Below are 23,794 nucleotides of genomic sequence, written 5' to 3' on the forward strand. Positions count from 1 at the left end.
GGAGTCTGTTCTTCTTTTATTATTTTTAAAGATTTTATTTATTTATTCATGAGAGACACAGAAAGAGAGAGCCAGAGACTCAGGCAAAGGGAGAAGCAGGCTCCTCACAGGGAGCCCAATGTGGGACTCGATCCCGGGAATCCCAGGATCACGCCCTGAGCTGAAGGCAGATGCTCAACTGCTGAGCTACCCAGGAGTCCCTCTGTTCTTCTTTTAAATATAATGTACTTAAACATACACCAAAGCCCTCCAAATGTACAAAATATGTACTGTAATAGTTTCAAATGTTTTGTAACATGAGGACAACAGGTGTTTCATTCATTCAATCAATCTTCATTTTTGCAAAGTGACATTCACTGAACAAGACTCACAGATCAAGTGCTAAGGAAACAGAAATAAATCAGTGTCCTCACTTCAAATATGTGCCTTCCACATCTCCTCTAGAGCTACCGTTCGCCCATGCAGTTCACTAACTGGGCTGCTAAGGTGTGACATGTGCATAAATCAAGGGGAGGATTCTTTCCGTAGTTCCCTTTTTCCTTCATGCTCCAGATATACTGCATTGCTCTTTGAAGACTGAGCTATTAGTAAGAAGGAAAAAAATATCTGTGTAACTTTTGACTCCCCCAAAACTTAACTACTAATAGTGTACCACTGACCAGAAGCCTATAACACAGTAGATTAACACATATTTTAGAAGTTGTTTTTGTTACTGTATTCTTACAATAAAGTAAGCCAGAGAAAAGAAAATGTTATTTAAAAAATCATAAGGAAGGGAAAATACATTTATAGTGCTGTCCTGCATTTGCCAAAACAAACCCAAATGTAAAAGTGAATCTGCACAGTTCAACCTGCATTGCTCCAAGGTTAACTGTATACCATTCAGCTTTGAAAAGGAAATAATTAGAGGATTAGCATCCTTCAAAATGGTCCAGGCACCATTCACTACAGGACATGGTCTGAGAGTTAGGCAGATCAAGGGTTTTAGTCCATCTAGTATATACATCACATATTTTGGTTTTCCTATACACAACATGAGAATAGTTTTATACTATTCACATCGCTTACTAAAGTAACAGAATAATCAGATCTTCACTGTAGCATGTCTTATAGTCAAATGAAATCTCACTATAGAATAATACAAAGCTATTCCTAGAGAAGCTAAAGGAATGTCCTCTGCTATTCATTAACAGTTTTAAATTTCTGAATGCATTCAGAGGGTAATGTTACATAGATATATATGGGAAAATGTTTCAAGGTACATAATTCAAGCACACTGCATTTTTTTTAAAAACTCTAATTTGTAAATGAGACTTAATACAATCATATTCTGGTTAAATTAATCTTTTATTTCCCCAGTTTTACAGTCTTTTATTTCCCCAGTTTTGCAATCTTTATTCCAGCCTTGAAAATTTTCATAAATAGGAAATGGAGGTTAGAAATTAATCAACAGGGTCAGGGCATTGAGTCAAAGAATACAGAGTAATAGGCATAAGTAATACATAAGAGCCTGATACCACTGAGACAAAAATATGTTATCTCTAAATGGGAATATACTTAACTCATTTACAATCTGCACATGTATCATCCAATAATTATTATGCATTTCTATGATTACATTTAAATATCTCAATAAGACTATAAGCTGATCATGAAGGAGTTTTGTTGGAATGATCAGGAGACAGAAGAAATGATACAAACCTGACTCCTCACTGGCACCATGTCCACTTTGTATCTGGCACCATCTTTGACTACCAGTTGCCTCTCTGCATTTTCAGTAACAACTGGCTGCTCCTTTTGGTCAGATGAGATTCGAAATCCAACAGCAACATCTCCAAATGTTCCAGCAAGCCGGGTTATATTAATTTGGATAAATCTACTAAGGTTTTGCCCAATAAAGATTGACTGGTAATCTGAATATAGAGCAAATACTCCATGTGGGTCATCATTTGCAGAAACAGAAAACCGTGTGATGCACTGTGCTGGATCGAGTTCTGCTCCTCCCTCTACAGAAACAAGCTGGATCACATAATCTTCTTGTATCTCAGGTGTGTCGTCTGGTAGCAAATGAACATCAAAGCTCATTTCACTCTCTCCATCAGCAATAGTGAAAAATCCTTTTGTTGAAAGAAAGTCTCCTGTAATATTGAACTCACTGCTTATTTCCCAGTAAACCTAAAATAAAAGGAAAAAAATCCAACAAAGTCACATAATTCATTATATTGAATCAAAATCCTTTATTTTTCCTCTATAATATACAAAAAATAAATTCTAATTGCCTGTCATTATATTCAAAGCCCCAAATAGTTTAGAAAGTATGGAGGAATGACATTAGCATCACAAAAGTATATGAACTCTTTCAGGCTAATGTATGCAATTTGTAGGACAATAGATTACAAAATCTCACTTCACCTACTTCTGAAATAATAGCATATTTTGAAGAGATAAAGCAAAGCAAAATTAACTTTAGAATGGCAGTTCCAGGGATGCCTGGATGGCTCAGCTATTGAGCATCTGGCTTTGGTTCAGGGCGTGCTCCCAGGTCCAGGGATGGAGTCCCACATCAGGCTCCCCATAGAGTGTGCTTCTCCCTCTGCCTGTATCTCTGCCTCTCTCTCTCTCTCTCTCTCTCTCTCTCTCTCTCTGTGCCTCTCATGAATAAATAAATTTTAAAAATCTTTAAAAAAAAGGCAGTTCCACAAATACCTTCAAAAGGTCCGAATACATATTTGATAGGTATCTGAACCACAGACAATACTTGAAGGTAAAAAGTGAGTAGATAATCTGATGCTTTATATTGTAATTTGTTTTTGTTTCCTTTTAACAAAAAGGGAGTATCAACAAGATTTCAAGAATTAAAAATTATTTTCCAAGAATTTTTGGGCTCCTAACCAAAAAGCTTCCACTGAGGAAGTATCAGTTAATCTACAATACAGGAAAAGGGTTAAATTCATAAAGATATTTTGTAACCCATAAAGATATATTTCTGCCAGCAAACAAATAACCTTGATCTGTCAGACAGATATCTCAATGATTTACAAAAACATTCCCAAACATTCTATGTCAATATACACGCAAATGTAACCTGCTAAAAAACAGCTGGTAAACCAATAAATCTATACTGAGAAATAAAGCCTTGAGGAAGATATTAAGCAATTTACAAAAATCATTGAAGGATTGAAGGAGGAAAAGTTAAATGTTATAGCAAACAAGGAAATACAAAATAGTTCAGTCATATACTCTTCATGATTAAGTGTGAGGAAGATCTTTTCACTCTTAAGTGTAGCTGAATCTAGAAAGAGAGGTTTGTGTTGTCTGGAGAACCCAAAGGTACTGAAATGAATCTTCTCAACCTGTCTGCAACTCATGTCACTTTCAAAACTTTTACCAGAACACATAGTTCTCTGTCCTTCACAACCACATTTGTCAGGCAAATTGTTACACTACTTAAAAATCAAATGAAACACGATACCGTAATTTCTCCAAAAATGCCCTTGACTCTTTTGACAAAGAAAGTAATAATCAGGGGCCCTTCCAGAGCCAATGGCTCTGAATAGATCTTCTCAGATAAAGACTCAGGAGCAAACTGAACAACCCCATTTGGATCACCAAACTTCTGTATCTAAAAATAGAGACAACAGAGTGAATAATGTGTATAACAACTCTAAATGAAATTACATTACCCAACACATCAACAGACGGATAAGCTGAAGAAATGAAAGAAACACAGGAATAATACTTGAATTTCATCTGCCTAGCTACCTGATTTTTCAAAAGCTTCTTTAGTACACCGACTGTCATCTAAAACAAGTAGGTTCTTATTCCCCAACGACAAAAGGAGTGTCTGGAAAACTAATTTGTAAGGTCTCAAAAGGATAATATGTCACTGCCTGAAATTGGCTTGATTTGCTTCATGTTTCCTTCACATAACCAGGGCTAATTGTTTAGTAAAACACTTGTCATTGTGAAGGTATTTTGTAGATGTGATTAATACTTACAGTCATTTGACTTTAAGTAAAAGAGATTACCCTTGATACTGTGAGTCAGCCTCAGCCAGTAAATTGAGCAAACACTAAGGTTTCCCTTAGTGAAAAGAAAAGAAATTCCAGAGAAAAAGGAATTCTGCCTCAAGATTACAATTTAGGAATCCTGCCGGAGTTTCCGGTCTGCCAGCCTATTCCCCAAAATCCAAACTCATGATCACGACTGCAAGTCTTTCCTGACCGTCCTGCTTAGTAGCCTGCACTGTGGATTTTGGACTTGTTGACCATCATACACATGTGAGCCAAGTTTTTAAAATCAAACTTTCCCTTTCTCCCTCTTCCCAAACTAGGGTATTTTCCAAACTTAAAAAAAAAAAGAGCACTTCTCTGCATTGTTTTCAGTAGCTCTGATACCCGGCACTTCCTACCCTTGATGGACTGAATGGTTCATTCATATCAAATAAGCTCGATTCAGATTTGACCCAACACATCACTGTGTGAATTGAACAAATACCATTCTTCTTTCCAACAATCTGACTTGTGACTGAGTTAATAACTTTTATGCACTTTCATGGCAAAGATGTCTGACGTTTAGGATGATATAACAAATAACTTCTGTCTGACAGTGTGAAAATATTCTCCAAACACCAGATTTTCACAGAGCGGAAAATAAGTATTTATCACTATATGAAAGTCCTTTGAAGAGTAATGACCAAAAATCAGGCTATATAATAAACTAACATAATAACCAGAAAGTCTGGCCCATAGGAATTATTATGACTTCATTTGGTTTTATAACTTTCAATTCATCATAAGCCCAAGGAGTTTCAACAAATGTAAAATGCATCTTCTGATAAATCCATTACTCTAAAATTTTGTGCAAAAAATTAAGTTAGACTTACTGTTATTGTAATATCTTTAGCTCTGGAGTCTAATTTAGCTTCTCCTTTCACAAGGTCAAGTTTAATAATGAAAATCTCTTCGACTTCAATGTCTTCATGAGGATAGATTGTCAGAGTGATGGTTCTCACACCACCTTCTCCCTCTCCAAAATAGAAGGACCCACTCACTGGGTCTGCAATGTCTCTGTTCTGTGGTGGTAAGGCTTCCTGAGAATTGGGTCCTAATATCACCCAGTTCACCTGCAGGGTGTTTGTATTTTTAATAGAGGTAATCAATTTTATTTTATTTTTATCATCTATCTGTCCATCTATTTAAAATTTTTTAAAAGTAATCTCTATACCCAATGTGAGGCTCAAACTCACAACCCCAAGACCAAGAGCTGCAGGCTCTACTGACTGAGCCAGGGAGGTGCCTCAGAAATAATCAATTTTAAACAAAGAATTACTTTGTAGGATATGTAGTATTAGAAAAAAATATATATACATATATATACACATGAAAACTATTTTAAGATATTGTCAGTGAATTCCTCATCTTCTTAAAAATATGAATATTTGCAAATATAAACTACATACTTACAGGATATCAGTTTTCATGGATAAGAAACGTATGAATACATGGTAATTTGTCACCACACAGGAAAATAAAAATGTAAAAGCACATATTTTAAATATACATATATTAGAGAAATACAAACTTAAAAAATGAGTACAACACTGTCTTGCTGTATGCACAGGCTCTGTCAATCAAAAACTATTTGCGTAAGACAATAAAACCACATGAAAAATCTGCTGAGTGTGCACTTGCTTCTAAATATACTTAAATAAACTCTTAGAGCAAGATGAACATAAGTTTTTATAAATTGTTATAAGAAACAAAATTTTACAATAAATGCATTTTAAATATTTCTATAATATAAAATTATACACTTTTCATATCCACAAGGAAAGAAAACTGGGGATTTTGCTTTGCTTCTTTTATCTTTCATCAGCATCGAGGATAGCTGATCACTTCCTCTTTCTTAAAACACAGCATCCTACCTTTCATGGCCTCTGTACACCTTCCCTTTTGCCTTTACATCTCAATTTTCTTTGCTAGCTCTCCTTCCTCAGATAGTTAAATGCTGGCAGCCCAGGACTTCAGGCTGCATCTCTCACACCCCTTATCACCACTCCTTCAGCCACATAGTTTCAAATGCCTCCACATGTGTCAGCAGCTTCTGACCTCCCCACAACCCATCCTCACACATTCCCCCATGCACTCAGCCCTCCACTGGGATGTCCAGTAGCCATCTCAAATTAACAAGACCGAACAGAAATCCTGATTCTCCCCCAAGCTTCTGCAGGTCTCAGTAAAGGGCACTATAATTTACTCAGTTGCTCAACTAAAATTTTGGCAGTTATTCCTGATTCCTCTTTCCCTCGACTTCCACTAGCCCAATTTTTCCTCCAAAACATGCTCAATGTCTATTCACTTCTCCCCGTCCCATTTCCACACATGTGAGCCACTGTCAGCTGTGCCTTGGATGACAGAGGGCAAGACCCTCCTAGTTGCCCCCCTGCTTCTAATCTGGCTTCTCGATATTCCATTTCCCCCACAGCAGTCATAAGTGAGCTACTTAAAATGGCAACCCAGTGACATCAACACCATTCCCCTGCTTCAAACTCTCTAATGGAATCCTATTTGCACTTAGAATGCCCTTTAATCTGGTTTGGTATTATGTGCTGCCAAAGCGAGCACTTCTTTAATCTGGTTTGGGAAAGTCTCTATGATCAAACACCTACTGACCTCTCTGACCTATCCTGTGCCCTCCCCTCCAAGTCCTCTACCACATGCAACCCTCCACACCTCAAACATGCCAGGCTTGTAGATACACATGGCTATTCTTTCTGCCAAAAGGCTCATCCCTCTAACAATTACATGACCATCTCTCAGTATCAAGCTTTCAGCTTAAATATCACAATATCACCATATAATCTAGAGTAGTCAGCAGGTCACTCAGATTGTGTCTCTCAATTGTGTCTCTCAAGTGCAGAGCACTTAAATGTCATCACATATATTTTTTTTATTTATCTGTTTATTGTTCTGAAAAATCTAAGAGAATAGAGATGAGGTCTGTCTTATTCACCAGCGTATTCTAGTGCCCAGAAGAGGATCTGGCACATGGAAAGCACTCAATAAATACTTGACCTAATGCATTTTATCAGAATTCTTCATTTCATTTCTAACTTGCTCTCAAGAGTTCCTGATAACAGCTATGCCTTATATATTTTTATGTAGTTCACAGGACTGGAGCCACTTAACACCTAATGGGTAATTAATAAATACTACTGATTGTGAATAAGTAAACGGATTTATTTGAGGAGTAAGAAAATCCAACTCCATACTCAAGCCATAAAAATTATTTTTAAAACCATGGGAAGAATAACTCTACCTGAATTTCTCCCAAGAGTCCTCCAGTCCGCTCCAGCAGCAAGGATAAAATCACTGTGGAATTGGGATTAGGAACAGAAATTTTGCTTTGGTTAAGAAATCTTACAACGCCAAAGGGAGAGTCACTCTTGGCAATCGTTATTCTGCTCACTAGGTGGCGCCCAAGGACCGCTCCGCCAGTAGCTCCAACGAGCAAAATTTCAATGGGCTCTGCAAATTCACTGCATAGCAAGGAGGAGGAATTCTGTGAGTCTAAACATATTAAAATGCTTCTAAAACCCAAATAACTAGTCATTTTCTAAATTGGTCATACATATTCAAGACACAGCATTCATACACCAAATGGTAAGAAGAGGGTGCTCAGCTAAAAAGCACAAATGATCAACTTTAATACTATATAACCTGCAATAGTTACTAGACTTTCTTCCTCTCTTTTGAATTGCTTAATGCATTAAGGAAGTGAACTGCAGGATGCTTCTACATTCTGATTAGACTCCTCAAATATAAAAGAGCAAAAGTCATTATTTCCCTCTGTATGAAAAAGTGAACATAAAATCCCAATGGTCTCCCAATTCGTTCTTTCCTACCCCAAGGACCCCCCAAAAGTTCCTCACTTGTTTCTCAGTGGGCATAGCAAATCTAAAATTCTATTATCAGTGCAAAACATAAGTAAGGATTAGAACACAGTAATCATACCCTACAGATGCCCATATTATTTTTGGCATTACTAAATAGTATTACCTTTCACTATCATCAATGATGGAGACATTTATAAAACTTAAGTTCTGCCCATGCTGAAAGGTGACTGAGCTGCCATGCAGGATATAATCAACACCGCCAGGAACTGCAGAGGAGCTCTGAGAGATGAAATCAGCAGTCACACGGCCATAAGCTCCATGCAGCCTCACCACTGGAATCATGATCATTCCAACGTCTTCTTCCACTGCAGCAGGAACACGCAATTAATTGGTATGCCGGACAAAGCAACCAGCTTTTACAAGATTCAGTCAAATTAAACACAGTGACTAAAAATAACAGTACAATGCAAGCTCTCTCTTTTTTTTCCAGAGTTCGTTTATCACTTTAAAAAGTATTAAGTGGCACCTGGGTGGCTCAGGCAGTTAAGCATCCGACTCTTGGTTTCGACTTAGGCATGATCTCAAGGTAGTAAGATCTAGACCTGTGTCAGGCTCCCTGCTCTGTGTGGAGTCTGTTTGAGATTCTCTTTTTCCCTCTGCCCCTCCCCACCAGCTGGAGACACACACCACTCTCTCTCTCTCTGTCTCTCTCTCTCAAATAAATAAATCTTTTAAAAAATAGTGAAATTTTCAAGACTTATTTTTTATGAGAAATATAATTTGCCATAAGTTGAAAATTATAGTGAGTAGTATAAGTTAGAACTCAAATAACCTATTTAATCATTAGCATAGGTATTCTTCCTCTGTGTGCTGCATACAAATAAATGATCCTTGCTTTCCAAGATAATGCTAGATGAATATGAAAAACACTTAAAATATGTGTACTCAAAGGAAAGTGTTCTGGATCGCTTTTACATTTAGTTGAAACATACAAAATGTAAATAACTGATGTTCATATTAATTAAATCATATGAATGTTTTAAAAATCCAAATAAAAATACAATTTTATATTTTAAGTTCCTGTGAAATTTATCTGAGAATCTGAAAATGTATCCTCAATGTCTAATTTCAACTTAAAAATTCTTTCCAAAAATTTATTTTCCTCTTAAGCCATGTTAACCTCTGCAAATTAAAATATCACTTAATAGTTTACATTAGCTATGCTCATATTAGACAACAGTTCATATTAGCTATGGCTAAATAATATTGAATTTAATTATAATTATAAATATGCATTGCTCCAAATCCCCCCAAAGACAATGAATCAAACAGAAATCAGTGAATAGAAAAAAAAGTCTAAGTCATTTATGTATTACTTGCTATACAAAATGCAGCATGACTTTTACTAGCTGTAACTGAGGTTCACAAAAATGGTGATATCTTCCATGACTTTATTCGTAAAGTCAGTATTAATCAATTTCAAAGTGATTTCTGGTGAACTTAAAAATGGCTAGAAAACCAATGAATTTGATCGAGTCAATGAAGTCAATAAACTAATTGCAGCAAGAAAAGAATATGTTTATTTTGAAAGTAATATGCCTCTGAATAAAATCTGAAAAGCAACCAGCTCTGTTACATAGAGGCATAGTTTCTGCATTCTGTTTCTGCAGGAGGAGAGGACAAAGAACAGTAGGCAGCTGCTATTAGGAACTGTCACAGGAAAGTATGAGTAGCTGCCCAGACACCACCTGCATCTGCAGTCCAGTAAAACAGTAATTTTAAAGGTGATTATTCATTAGGTAGTGAATATTCACTGATTTCTAGTCACAAAGGAAATTATTTCATAAATGAGAAAGATATTCATAAAGATGTCTGAAATATAAATATTTCAAACACCTGCACCCCGATGTTTATAGCAGCAACGTCCACAATAGCCAAACTGTGGAAGGAGCCTCGGTGTCCATTGAAAGATGAATGGATAAAGAAGATGTGGTTTATGTATACAATGGAATATTACTCAGCCATTAGAAACGACAAATACCCACCATTTGCTTCAACGTGGATGGAACTGGAAGGTATTATGCTGAGTGAAGTAAGTCAATCGGAGAAGGACAAACACTGTATGTTCTCATTCATTTGGGGAATATAAATAATAGTGAAAGGGAATATAAGAGAAGGGAGAAGAAATGTGTGGGAAATATCAGGAAGGGAGACAGAACATAAAGACTCCTAACTCTGGGAAATGAACTAGGGGTGATGGAAGGGGAGGAGGGCGGGGGGTGGGGGTGAATGGGTGACGGGCACTGAGGGGGGCATTTGACGGGATGAGCACTGGGTGTTATTCTGTATGTTGGTAAATTGAACACCAATAAAAAATAAATTTATTATTAAAAAAAAAGATTTATATTTCAATAAGATATTGAAATCTTAGGATTTCAATAATCCTAAGATTAAATAGTTTTTCTAAAGCCTTGTTCCTTACCATTCAATTTTGCCATACACAAGTGGGGTTCAACACTGTTCAAGGGCAACTCAAAATAGATTTTAAAAAATAAATATATAAATGCATATATAAATGTATATGAAGGTGTACATGTATGTGTATACACATGCATGCATGCACACACACAGCAAACTGATAAAATTTACACATGGGGATTCAAACTGACAGTGTCATGTTCAGGTACTTTTTTAATTCAGAAAGTAGTGGTAAATTTATAAGATTACTGAACTTACCTTCAAAGGCAGTATACTTTGGGTCAAATTCAATGATGCCCTCTGCATTATCATTTTTCATTATTATGATTCGGACAATGGAGATGTTTCCTATCTCAGGAGGTTGATCTACCTGAAGACCATTCTCTTGGATGGTAAAATCATACCCGCTTGCAAAGTCATGAAAAAATAACAATAAAAGAAAATAAAATGAGCACATAATTGCTGAGTATGAACTAAAGGGTCTTCTTGGCTCCTATAACTTAGTCCTATTAAGCATTTTAATATTTTAAAGAACTCCAACACTAAAATATACTTTTTTTCCTGAAATGATGTCTAAAATAGACTTCTGTGCTGCTCCCAATTATCACTGCCTGCATGAAACCAAAACCAATATTAAGTTATTAAACTTAGGCAATGGGAAGATAATAAGACTACAGTAAATGTTAACAGTTGCCTGAGATGGACTGTAGATTAGCTGATTACCTTAATATGAAAGCAGTGAATTTTCTAGCAGCTAGGCAAAATGAGACTATGTTACTTTCCTTTTCCAAATCAAAGGAAGGCTAGAAATTTACCAAGAAGGAAAAACTTGTTTTTTTTTCAGAATTAAACAAGTAGAAATCATTTTTTAAAAGGGTAGCACGGAGGACAAAATCTCCAAGTCCTAGTTGGTCAATAACACAGATGGTCTCTCACATTTAAGGAACTAATGACTAAATTTCACTTACCTCATTAAAATAGTCCATGATCAGCTCAAATTTTAACACACTGGATACAAGTTCAAATTCATTCCCATTGCCAGTTTTCCTTTTCTCAGCTGGCTGGGAAGATGGCAGCCATTCAGACTGAATGTGCCTAACCAAAACCAGGCAACCTTCTTTCAAAATAAGCAGAGGTCCCGCTTGGAGAAACTGGTAAGGGGACACTCCCACTATACTACAAAAACATCAGTCTGGACTTCAAGATACCCAAGAAGGCCATGTAGGGCACCTATATTGACCCGAGTGCCCCTACGCTGATAATGTATCCATCTGCGTGTGGATTCTGCTGGCGTGGTGACCAAGATGAAGATGCAGAGGACCACTGTTATCCACAGAGACTACCTCCACTACAACAAAAGCACAACCACTTTGAGAAATGCCACAAGAACATATCTGTGCACCTGTCCCCTGCGTCAGGGATGTCCAGATCAGTGACACTGCCACAGTGGGCAAGTGCTGGCCCCTGAGCAAGACTGTGAGCTTCAATGTGCTCCTGGTCATGAAGGCTGCTGCACCAAGAAGTCCAGAAGTTCTGAGATTAGTTAGACATCTGCCCACACTCCAGAAGAAAATAAAGTTATTTTCCCAGGAAAAAAAAATCATTCCTATTGACAGAGACAGAATCATTTCTGGGAAATTTAAGATTTGAAGTATACACAAACCTACAATATGTTTTCCACATGGAATAATATATTTTCTACCTAAATCACTCAATAAAATAGTTTAGCCTTCAAAGTTTTTTCTAACTAAAACAGATGCAATATCATTTTCATGTGCAAGAAAAATTCCTTTAAGACTTATATAAATGCAAACATTATTCTAGTTGAAGGTTTTGTATAATCTGTCAGAACAGAGGTGCTCCTGGGTGTTATGCTATATGTTGGCAAATTGAAATCCAATTAAAAAAAAAAAGAAATCCTCAGCTTTGACTCCTTAAGTCTTCTAATAAAACAATTCAATTTTGATCCTTGAAAAAAAAAACAAAACAAAACAGAGGTGCTCCTTGGGCTACTCAACTCCTGGGTATTTCAGCATGATTCAGGTGTTTCCCACCCTTGTTAATCAAGTCTGCTGCCCCTAAATCAAGGAATGAGACAGCCAGACAACCTCAATATGATTAATTCTTGATCTTCAATAAAAACATGATGCAGAGTAATAGCTGACTTTGACTCACATTTTTCTCCATTTGAAAACTGCCAAAGGGCAAGCATCCACCTCAACCCCCACAGAAGACAGCATGGCTTTCAGAGACACCAAGGAAAGAAATTTCGCACTCAGCCCTCAAGTGTAGAGATAAATGGAAGGGAAAGTAAATTCCACCACACTAGCTGACCTTTGACCTCCAAGTCCCTACCAAATTATCACAAGCCCATACCATGTTCAATTCTCTTACTAATCTGAGTGAATTCTCATAATAAAAACAACATGCTTTCAGCTTTCAAGAAAAACTGAAATTTTAGAACTTGGCAAAATTAACAGTCTTTGTCATGATTTCCCTACTACGCCCTGTCCTGCTGTCACATAAATCTGAAAAAGAGCAAGTTTCCTATACAACACATTCTCTCTCTCAGTCTATTTTTGTTTTGTTTTTCCTAATTTTCTTTTTTAACTTTACCTTCCCAGGAGTTCCACCTTTTTAATTACTAGAGAAAATTCCTCTGGGCCTTCAGGAAGACCATCATCAAGTATTGCAATGTGCACACTTTTCGCCATCTCCCTTGCTTCAAAGAGGAGCTGCCCCGCCGCAGGGATAAAATCCAAGCCTGCCTTTGCTGTTCCACTCACGGTCTCATACCAGAGTCTCACGGGGCCAAATGATCCACCTGAACGGATGACTGTGATGTTCACCTATGCAAGAAGCAGTTTTTATTTGATTTGGATATTTAATTTTTATTGTTTTTAACTAAAGATTCTAACTAAAGATTCACAACCAGGGTTATGTTTATATAGAAATTGATAAAAGCTTATGAAGCATGTGTTAAAAATAATGATGCTAGCAGCAAATCCAACAGTTTGTGAAAACTCTGTAATATGAACAAGGAAACACTTTTTAAAGATCACTCACAACCTATCTTGCTACATTAAGTCTTCATATTTAAATTAGAGCTTAATCCAGCTTTGCAAAAAAAAAAAGGATCACGCACAAAATAAAGAGCAAAAGTGATATTTAAGATTTTAAGCATTTTATACTCTACCCTTTGGGCTTCTTCTGATACTCGAAGTTGCTCCTGTGTAAAGGAGAATTGGCCATAGGGAAAGTCACTGGCCGCCACTGTGATATTGGCAGTACTACTGGATTCACTCAGTAATCCCCCTTCACTGATTCCAGTAAGCTGAAACTCATAAAAGCTCTTCTCCTCAGGAATATCATCATTCAAAGCCTAAGGACAAAAAGAGCCATTAATAGCAGGATCCATAACATTCAGAGACAAACACCTATGATGTCAACAGCAACAACAAACTCAGAGATACCAACTACCCCCAACCACAACCCACCCCCCCCCCGACACACACACACACACACAACGAGGGGCATAGCAGAAAGCAGTCATATTGATACCTGTATTATTACAACTGCTGCAGACTGTCCATCTCGCATTGTCAGTTTTCCTGATATTTCAGCAAATTCTCCCACAGAAGGAGGGAATACCCTCCAGTACACTGTGACTTCGCCCCAAATGGCTGAGCCACGAACGAGGCTATAATACACAAATGGATAAGCAGTACATTTTTTTGAAGTAATTTTTCCTAAATATTTTCTGTCTTTCAACAATTTTCATTATTTCAAGAACATTATGCATTATATAGCCTTACCTATCAACTATAAACCAAATGAAAGCTTTATACTTGCAGGATAGGAATATTCTACTGAGCTTTGACGATACTGGCAAAACCTAACCATTAAAAGTGTAAGGTTTAAATGGATTTAAAAAAATATTTATAAACTTTTCACTTAATACACAAGGTGCAAAATATGAAAAGCCTTATACAGTTCTCTAAAAAAAGCCTTATACAGTTCTCTAAAAAAAATTATAAACTTTTCACTTAATACACAAGGTGCAAAATATGAAAAGCCTTATACAGTTCTCTAAAAAAGCCTTATACAGTTCTCACTTCATACACATAACACTAACAGAAAACTACCAAAAAGATAAAACATTAACTCAAATTCAGTGACTTCATTGACAGTTGTACCACTTTTCATGAGAAAATTTGTATTAAACAAAATTGCCTATGATCATATTACTTTAGTTACACAATAGGCCCTAATTTTAGAGAACTTAGAATCATAAAATGTTTGATCCAGAGGATTTTCAATGGAATGATTTTGTAGCTAAGACACAAGCTTATGGAGATGAAGGAACTCTCTTATTTTACATGGTAAGTGACAGACCAAGGCCAAAAGCATCAGATCTCCTGACACTCAAGGTGTTTTCCTTGTCATGGGTTGAGCAAATCACCCAAGAAGTGGCCACGATCTACTATTAAGAGAGGTCAATACACAACTGTATGATCAATATATTTTTGTTGAAGGAACATTCCCTAAATACTCTTTAAGATCTAACTTCAAGACAAGGTCAGGATATATCTTCAATTTTTGCCAAAATTTTTTTCTACTTTTCACAAGATGCTACCAATATATAAAATGATGATGCTTGAAAAATATGTATGTAATGAGAACAGCACACTTAATGGCACAAAAATGTTAGTGATTTAAATAAAACTTCAAAATATACACCTAAGCAAAAAAAAAACCCAAGAAGCCCTTACCTGATGATAGCAGTACCATTATACTTTCCTGAAGGTTCTCCAATGAGGACATGCCTAGATGACGGAGCTATCCCAACTTCTCCTGATGTTCCCTTATCTCCCCGAATAATTATTGATGCGCTACCTAAGTTGGGAGTTGATATGTAACATGTATGTAGCAAACACATGTAATCACTTAGTACATGCCTGACAAAATTCTCAGCACTTCACATATACTAATCTTATGAGTTGTCATGACAATGATATAAATTAGGTACTAACATTATCTTCATTTTATCAATGAAATTATTTAAGCATACTGAGGCACTCAAGACATTGAGGCAAGTAACTTGCCCTAGATCATATTTTAATGAAAGAGGGCAGGAAAGAGTGGGTAATAATTTGACTATCACTCCCATGATAAGCAAATACTCTTCTACCATTTGCATTAATTCACTTCTACAGTAACCATTTTGCAGTTCACTGCAACTGGTTTATGTGGCAAAAGTAAGAATTTCTGGGTACTTTTTATTTTCTGACTCTACTACTTGCTTATAAGCATTTATAAAAATGTGTCAAATATTAATGGAAAGAAAAATCATACCAAGTAATGTGGGTATTCATATTTATAATTTAGCAGTAACTTGAAGAAAATAATTTCCAGAAGCTCGTATTAGGGTTTCATAAAACAAAGGATTGAATTACCATACTCTCACTTTGTTTGGCAGTGGATTAATAAAACCAACAGTGGTCTTTCATGTCCAAGTATGTCACAGTTCAAAATATATTAGTAATTTTTTATATCGATATATAATTCACCCTGAACCACGGGTATATTCTTATGCTAGTTAGTCTATGTCATCAATCTTGATATTTAATGTGGTGTTGACAACTTAGCTAACTTAAGATGTATGGAAGAAGATTCTCTCACAGGTTTGCTAGAAAGTTCTCTAGATGAAAATGCAAAAAGAATAACTACCATACAGTGATTTTTTCTCTACAATTCTGACAATCTTTTGGCCATGGCATTCTGCTTTTTTGGCCACACACCCTCACGTATGATGGAGCTCTTAATGTCAAAAAAGGGGCGTGTAACAGTCATTAAGCTTTCATAGCAAAGTTGTTGGGCCATTTTTTTATGGGTATTATCGTTTGTACCACATGAAACCACTTTAGAACCATTAATCCTTTTTATTTATTATTTTAAAAATTTTATTTATTTATGATAGTCACAGAGAGAGAGAGAGAGAGAGGCAGAGACATAGGCAGAGGGAGAAGCAGGCTCCATGCACTGGGAGCCCGACGTGGGATTCGATCCCGGGTCTCCAGGATCGCTCCCTAGGCCAAAGGCAGGCGCCAAACCACTGCACCACCCAGGGATCCCCCATTAATCCTTTTTATCCAGACCTAAGAAACAAATTTTCATATAGACCATAGGCAAATGAGAATTACAACACCCGTTTCTAAAATGTCAAAATACTGAAGTAATCACTTTCAGATGAAAATAGGAAGAGTAGGTTGAAAATAGGCACAATATGCTAGGTTTTAAAATAATATTTTATTATAAAAGTAATATGTGATCATTATAAGTTTGTGTAGAAAATATAGGTAATCAAAACCCACTATTTCAAGTAAATAATTCCAAACACATTTAAAACGTGCATATGACAAAAATGGGATAACTCTGAACATGTTATGAAGTCTACTGTCGACTAATTGTTTTTAAGTTTTAACTTAACTTAATTAAGGCTTTTTATACTATATCCTTTTGAATACTTATATGGTATCCTGTCATATTTAACAGGTCTCTGATTGATGGACAATTTAGGAAGCTTCCATATTTTATTTTGTAAACAGTACTATAATAAACATCTTTTAAAAAAATCACACAGCTAGTATTATAAAATTTTTGACATACAACTTTACCAATATCAGGTATTAGATTTTAGTTTTAAAATTTCTTTGGCTGTAATATATGTACAAAATGACATCTTTATGTTATAGCAAATATTTTAGTAATTTATAAAACCTAACTTTCTAACTATTGATTATTTGGTTATATTTTTTCTGAGTATCTACTTTTTAAGTTCCAAAAATGTGAATTTCTCTTACCTTTTATTGGAGATATTTCTACTTCATCAATTGATATCAACTGAATGGTGAAACGCCTGTCCTCCTCCAACATGGTATCATGAAGTGTGTGCAATACAATGGTCTTCTGAGACTCTGTCTATATCAAATGAGAGGAATAATAAGTTTTCTAGATTATGCCAAACTTTCTCATTAGTGGAATAATCCTTATGTTCATAAGCATTTTTAAAGTGTGTCTTTTTTGTACCTTAGAATTACAAGCTGCCTCTGGCGCAAATTACTATATAAAAATTAACTCTGACCATAAATCTCATTTAAGTTTTTAATAGGAAAAAATTAGCATAACCTCTACATTGTCTGAAAATTGACCAGGCCCAGTGATAAAATATATGCAAGGGTTACAGAATGGGTGGAAATGGGGACACCCAGACGTCCAGCTTGGTTGACTGATTTTGTACTCAGGACAGGAAATGTTGAGAGAGGAATAGTTCTGATGGTGGGATGGAGGCAGTGTCTGAATTAAATCTGATTTCAGACATGTAGGGGTGTGTGTGTCATTGTCCTCCAAAATGCATATGATTTCAAAAAAATTCCAGCTGTAGTAAATACCATCATATGAACTCATAAGCAATATTATGGAATAAAACAAACATAAATTCAAGTAAACCTACAGGAATCCTGATGCTGACTGTACCTCATCAAAAAGAAGTGTCCCATTCAAAGGCCTGAGATCATCTTTAGCTGACTCATCTATGGTCCACTGAAGTCGAACAGCTCCTTTTCCTCCTGGGGATCGGACAACTGTCAATGTCAGATATGAATCTGGGTCATCAGACAAAAGAGATTCATCAACCATTACCTAAAAGAAAGAAAATCCAGTTAGGTGAAAAAAAAAAAAAAGAGCGGGAAAAACAATCTTATTTCTATTGACAATGACTGCAACTTTTCAATTTAGAACTCTATTCATGGCATCTTATAATCATGTGGCAGAAAAAACAATGTTTCACCAAACCCCATTTCCTTCTTTGTCCTAGGTGGTCAGGTCTGCTACTTGGCATTTCCTGGGATCTCCTGCAATTAGGTGGAACATGTGACTGAACTCTGGCCAACAGAGCATGTGGGAAATTAAGTATGCTCCTCCTAACAGTCTGGCCATCAACTTTCCACAGAACATTACACATCCCTTTTTTCCTCATTTTCTGAGTGACTAGAGAGGACTCCCAGGACCTAAAGAAGACAGAACCACAAAAGGAAAGAGTCCAGTGTCTAAGATGCCAGTTGGAGAGGAGATGTCCATAAGACCTCCAACAGGAACACAGATGTAGGACTCTTGCATGAAGAAGAAATAACTCTTACAATGTTAAGGAAGTAGGATTTAGGGATTCTTTGTTAATGGCAGTCAGGCTCCCCACATAATGCAGGCCAAATGTGCCCTCCTAATTATCTACAGCCGGCCAATTTAGTAAACCCAAATTTGAAAGAGGTTTTTTTTTAACCTGCCATAAAGAGAGAAGGAAACTCAGTATGTTGATTTACCTGTACCATTTATTTTTTACACAAGATCCTTATTAAGAGATTTAGTGCAACTGAATTGCATATACTGACACTGTAAAACAAAGTCCAAACTGAGCCTATAATATCCACCTGTTATGTAAATATAAAAATATAACATAATCTTTTCCACTTTTAAGACAGACGCTGAAATGCCTAATACAAAGTTGTTGTTGTTGGTTTTTTCCTGAGATTTTGTACTGGTACCCAGAGCAGAGATTTACAGTCAAATAATATTTATCAAGCTTCCATTTTATGTCAATTCTGCATACATTTTACCTTATTTAAGCCTCACAGAAACTCGAAGAAATCTAAGGGCTAGATATATGCACATATTTGGAGAAGAGGAACCTCCTCTTGTGGTTCAGATGCTCTGACTCCACATCCAGTGCTATTCATACCACTTCTCAGAGAAGAGAAATATCAAATAAGAAGCAAACAAAGTGAGAAAAAAGAAATCCACTATAAACTTCTAATTCATATGTAAGTCCTTTTCCTTTCCATAGATATTCCATAGATAATGACATTTGAGTTGAGGTTTCTCAAACAGATTTCTTGAGCCTCTGTTATGGTCAGTGCTTTGGTATACTTACCATATTGCCCTTGGGAGCAGCTTATTAATTTTGACAGATTTCTACCAACAATCTTTCCTCACTATTCTTCAGTTCTAAATCTAATGTTTCATTAAATAATGCTAATAAAATGTTCACTGTATACATAATACTGTGTATCTTAGATACATGGTAAAAGATAAATTCTGTATTAGAAGGGCCTTTGGCAGTAAGAAACAATATAAAAGAAGGAGCCACAAAGTGCTGAGCAACAAGCTGCTCCTGATATTATAATGAAAAAAAACAGTAACTGACCCCCTACTGAGTGTACATCCCAGTTGCAAGTGCTTTATGTATGTTAACTCGTTTACTCATCACTTATAAGAAATAACACAGGGATTGAGTAACCTCACTCTTACTTCTGGATCACAAGACAAATTGGAAATTTGAAGTTATCACAATAAGATATCAATTTCCAGACCAAATATGCACCAAAGTTGATGACAGTAGTTAAGATAAAATGAAGAAACAAAAATTATTTATGAGTAGCAGTATAACTCTTCATTTTCCCTGACAGTGAGAGAAGCTTCTAAACATACAGTCTAACACCTAAGAGTCCAGAAGCATGATCAAATTAAAAGTGGCAACATTATTTTAAGGTTTTCCCATTGAAGATTTGACTGAAACCCTGAACATTTTATCTAACCTCAGAAGCTAACAGAGACAAGTTATAAAAGTTAAATTACATATTTATATGGATTAAAATATTTCTTTTCACATATGCAAAGAAAAAAGCATTGTTGAGATACAACAAAATATTAATGATATCCATATCTCAAGTTAATAATATTATGGATACTTTTTACTCTTTTTTTAAGATTTTATTTATTTATTCATGAGAGACACACATAGAGAGAGGTAGAGACACAGGCAGAGAGAGAAACAGGCTCCATGCAGGAACCCCAACATGGGACTTGATTCTGGGACTCCAGAATCACGCCCTGGGCTGAAGGCAGGCACTAAACCACTGAGCCACCCAGGATCCCCTTACTCTCTTCTTTATGCTAATGTTTTATGTTTCCCAGACTTTCATTTTGCTGAGTAAACATTCACAGCCACTCTCTTGTGAATTTACCACTCCTTACAAACACTTCTGCTTATTCCTTCCCCAAAAGAGTCTCACTAAACTATAGCAGAAGTGTGTCCTGTCCCTCTTATGGTCTCATTCTCTTATGAAATTAAAATTTCAATAATCAAATCATTAGGCATTTTTTACGGTTTATTTAAATTTTGAAGCATCTGGGAAGCCCAGCCCTAACAGGCAAGCTATAGGTTTAGCCTTGTATCCATAGAACAGTAAAGATAATTAGCATTAGAGCAAACTGTTTATTATTTAAAAATAACCTATGATGAATTACTGATTATCTATAAATGATCAAATAAAGAGACTGGTGACCTATAGAGCCAGAAAATTTGTATATGTCAGAATTACCTATATATATTTATGATTATTTCATCCTGGAATTTCCTTTGAAAGATAAAGTCTTAAAAATTATAACATAAAGTCATCATGATAATTATGGTATAGTTTTAAAAATTCATTTTATATTTAAGATGTAGAGGTCATTTAGTACTAGCCACCAAATCTGGCTGCATAAATGATTGGTTAAGCTTTTTTTCTCTCTCTGCAGTTAAACTGATAAAAATAATTGCCTTCCCTCTTGCAAGTCTTGGAAGGAGATAGCCCCGGGAAATAAGAGGGAAGAAAGAAGATAGACAAACATTTAAGCTAGGGTGACTGTGGTGTTTTTTCAATATAAGTCAAAAGAGAGTATCAGAAGGGTGGGCAAAATAAATCCCTGCCCTGCCCCCCTCAGCTAAATGTATCCTAGGGTGTAACACTTAGATCTATTTTGGAATCTTGGCTTGTGACCAGAATGGGGGATTGGCAGCAAGACAGGCTGAGAACAGAACGTATGGACAAAAAGTGATCTAGCCTATGCTACCAAATAAATAAGAATTTATGGGCAGCCCGGGTGGCTCAGTGGTTTAGCGCCGCCTTCAGCCCAGGGTGTGATCCTGGAGACTCAGGATGGTGTCCCATGTTGGGCTCCCTGCATGGAGCCTGCTTCTCCCTCTGCCTGTGTCTCTGTCTCTTTCTCTCTCTGTGTCTCTCATGAATAAATAAAATCTTTAAAAATAAACAAACAAATAAATAAATAATTTGTTCCCCCTCATAAATGCTGATGTAAGAGTACTCATCACTGTCAAACAATCATACATGAAAAGATTGGCCCTTAACTCAATAGCCAACTCTAAGGACTCTTGAGCAGAGAATCATTAAGTGAGCAGTAACAGTTTTTTTAAAAAAATAAATCTTTCTTCTAAAAATTACAAAAATAATTAGTCTAGAATAAGGCATCCTCTCCCTGATACATGTAACTTACAGTCTTTTCTTCAAATCCAAATACTCCAAATGGAGAATCATTTTGTGGAATAACAACAGTTAGCACAACATCATCACCAAGCCTGCCACCTCCAGCTACCCTGATTAAGGAAATATTGAATGTCTCCATGAGTTCAAGTTCAGCATCATCAATTATGGTAATTTCGATCATTGCAGTAACCTACAAAAGAAAGAAGAAAGAAAAGAGGGAGGGAGAGAAAGAAGAAGGGAGGGAGGGAAAGAGGGAAGGACGGAGAGTAAGAAGCAACGAGGATATAATGTAATAGCAATTTTTGATCATATATAAACTTTTAGTTGACAGAAAAGTATTTTTGTCTAATTATGTTCATAATACTATTTTAAAGTTATGTAGATTACAGAGATTTTCAAAGTCAGAAATTTAGTCTATTATTTTCAAGATAAAGGAAATTATATATGTAATAAAATATAGCATTATTTATGTATACAAAAAGCATGAAGCCTGATTCTTGAATAAAAATATTTAAAATGCCACATAGGGTGTAACAACCATTGCACAAGCATAAATCACAGAAATTACCATTGTCTTTGGCAGTTAGAATAAATCCCTTTGGTTTCAAACATCACTCTTATAATGGTAGGAAGAAAACCCAAATCTGCTGTACTTACATGTTTATGATCAGGATGTCATTCATCTGTCTGGGTCCATGTTAAACATTTTTATAACTTATAAATAAGTAAAACTTGGCCCACCTTGTGACTTCATTATTGGTCATAAAAACATTCCAGTTGTGGGGCACCTGGATGGCTTAGGTGGTTGAGCCGCTGGCTCTTGGTTTCAGTTCAGGTCATGATCTCAATGTCCTGGGATCAAGCCCCACATCAGGCTCCCTGCTTAGTGAAGAGTCTGCTTGTCTCCCTCTCCATCTGCCCCTCCCCTGCTCCTGCCCTTCCCCTTTCCCCATTCTCTCTATTAAATAAATATGTCTTTTAAAAAAATATTCTAGTTGTATCTCCACATGTAAAATCTTTCCTATATCTCAGAGGGAAATTCCAGTATTTTGACACATTTACCAGAAAATGAAGTTTTTCTACCTAAATCTACCTAAATCCTTTAATAAAAGAGCAAAGCAAGAAAACTGGATTTACACTCACAGGCAGAAACTTAAGCAAAATCAAATGTTGAATGGAAGCTTAATAAAATGTCTGCACTTTGGGATGCCTGGGTCGCTCAGTGGCTGAGCATCTGGCGTGATCCCAGGGTCCTGGGACTGAGTCCGGCATTGGGCTCCCCTCGGGAAGTCTGCTTCTCCCTCTGCCTATGTCTCTGCCTCTCTCTGTGTGTTTCTCACGAATGAATATAAATAAATCTTAAAAAATAAAATAAAATGTCTGCACCTCAAATCTATACTGTAAAATACAGAGTACCTATCCTACAGAATGTTAACTTTAAGAATGATGATGATCTTCAGGCACTGTTAAATAATGGGATTTCAACCTTATACACAAAATAAAATGTTGGTAATAAGTAAAGGTGGAAGGCTATTTTGATGAAAAATCAATGTCTTTCTACTTTTAGTGTAAAAAATCTGCATTTCCCCCCTCCTTTTAGTAGGAAATGTTTCAAAGTTCTAAATTTGTTAAAAATTCATAATCTCTGGGGATCCCTGGGTGGCGCAGCAGTTTGGCGCCTGCCTTTGGCCCAGGGTGCAATCCTGGAGACCCGGGATCGAATCCCACGTCGGGCTCCCTGCATGGAGCCTGCTTCTCTCTCTGCCTCTCTCTCTCTCTCTCTCTCTCTGTGTGACTATCATGAATAAATAAATAAAATCTTAAAAAAAAAATTCATAATCTCAAATATTAACAACATAGGAAAGTCTAGATCTGTATGGCTATTTTTCAGCAGCAACTAATAAGTTGATGCATACTGTACAAATTTGTCTTGGGAAAATCAGACTTTGTGTAGGTGGATATTGCCATTTGAGGCTATTAACATTTTCATGGTTATTCACATGCTTTTTCCATTTATTGATTTAAAATTTTATGAAAA

At 36.2% G+C, this 23,794-nt stretch overlaps 1 protein-coding gene across 4 annotated transcripts in view; it reads right to left on the bottom strand.

Annotated features, from left to right (window-relative positions):
• ADGRV1 (adhesion G protein-coupled receptor V1) overlaps window positions 1–23,794 on the bottom strand; it is a 530,856-nt gene that overhangs the window by 335,681 nt on the left and 171,381 nt on the right. For all 4 annotated transcript variants that reach the window (XM_041752702.1, XM_041752703.1, XM_041752704.1 and 1 more), the window contains 13 exons: window positions 21,767–21,946; window positions 17,912–18,076; window positions 17,239–17,356; window positions 15,148–15,271; window positions 13,937–14,075; window positions 13,572–13,757; window positions 12,992–13,224; window positions 10,634–10,782; window positions 8,061–8,262; window positions 7,321–7,540; window positions 4,886–5,125; window positions 3,473–3,622; window positions 1,702–2,175 (listed from right to left, as the gene is read on the bottom strand). In XM_041752702.1, coding sequence (XP_041608636.1) covers window positions 1,702–2,175; window positions 3,473–3,622; window positions 4,886–5,125; window positions 7,321–7,540; window positions 8,061–8,262; window positions 10,634–10,782; window positions 12,992–13,224; window positions 13,572–13,757; window positions 13,937–14,075; window positions 15,148–15,271; window positions 17,239–17,356; window positions 17,912–18,076; window positions 21,767–21,946 — 2,580 coding nt within the window. The remainder of the gene's footprint in view (window positions 1–1,701; window positions 2,176–3,472; window positions 3,623–4,885; window positions 5,126–7,320; window positions 7,541–8,060; window positions 8,263–10,633; window positions 10,783–12,991; window positions 13,225–13,571; window positions 13,758–13,936; window positions 14,076–15,147; window positions 15,272–17,238; window positions 17,357–17,911; window positions 18,077–21,766; window positions 21,947–23,794) is intronic.

Source organism: Vulpes lagopus, chromosome 4 (genome assembly GCF_018345385.1).
Source record: "Vulpes lagopus strain Blue_001 chromosome 4, ASM1834538v1, whole genome shotgun sequence".
In the NCBI taxonomy this organism is placed as follows: domain Eukaryota; kingdom Metazoa; phylum Chordata; class Mammalia; order Carnivora; family Canidae; genus Vulpes; species Vulpes lagopus.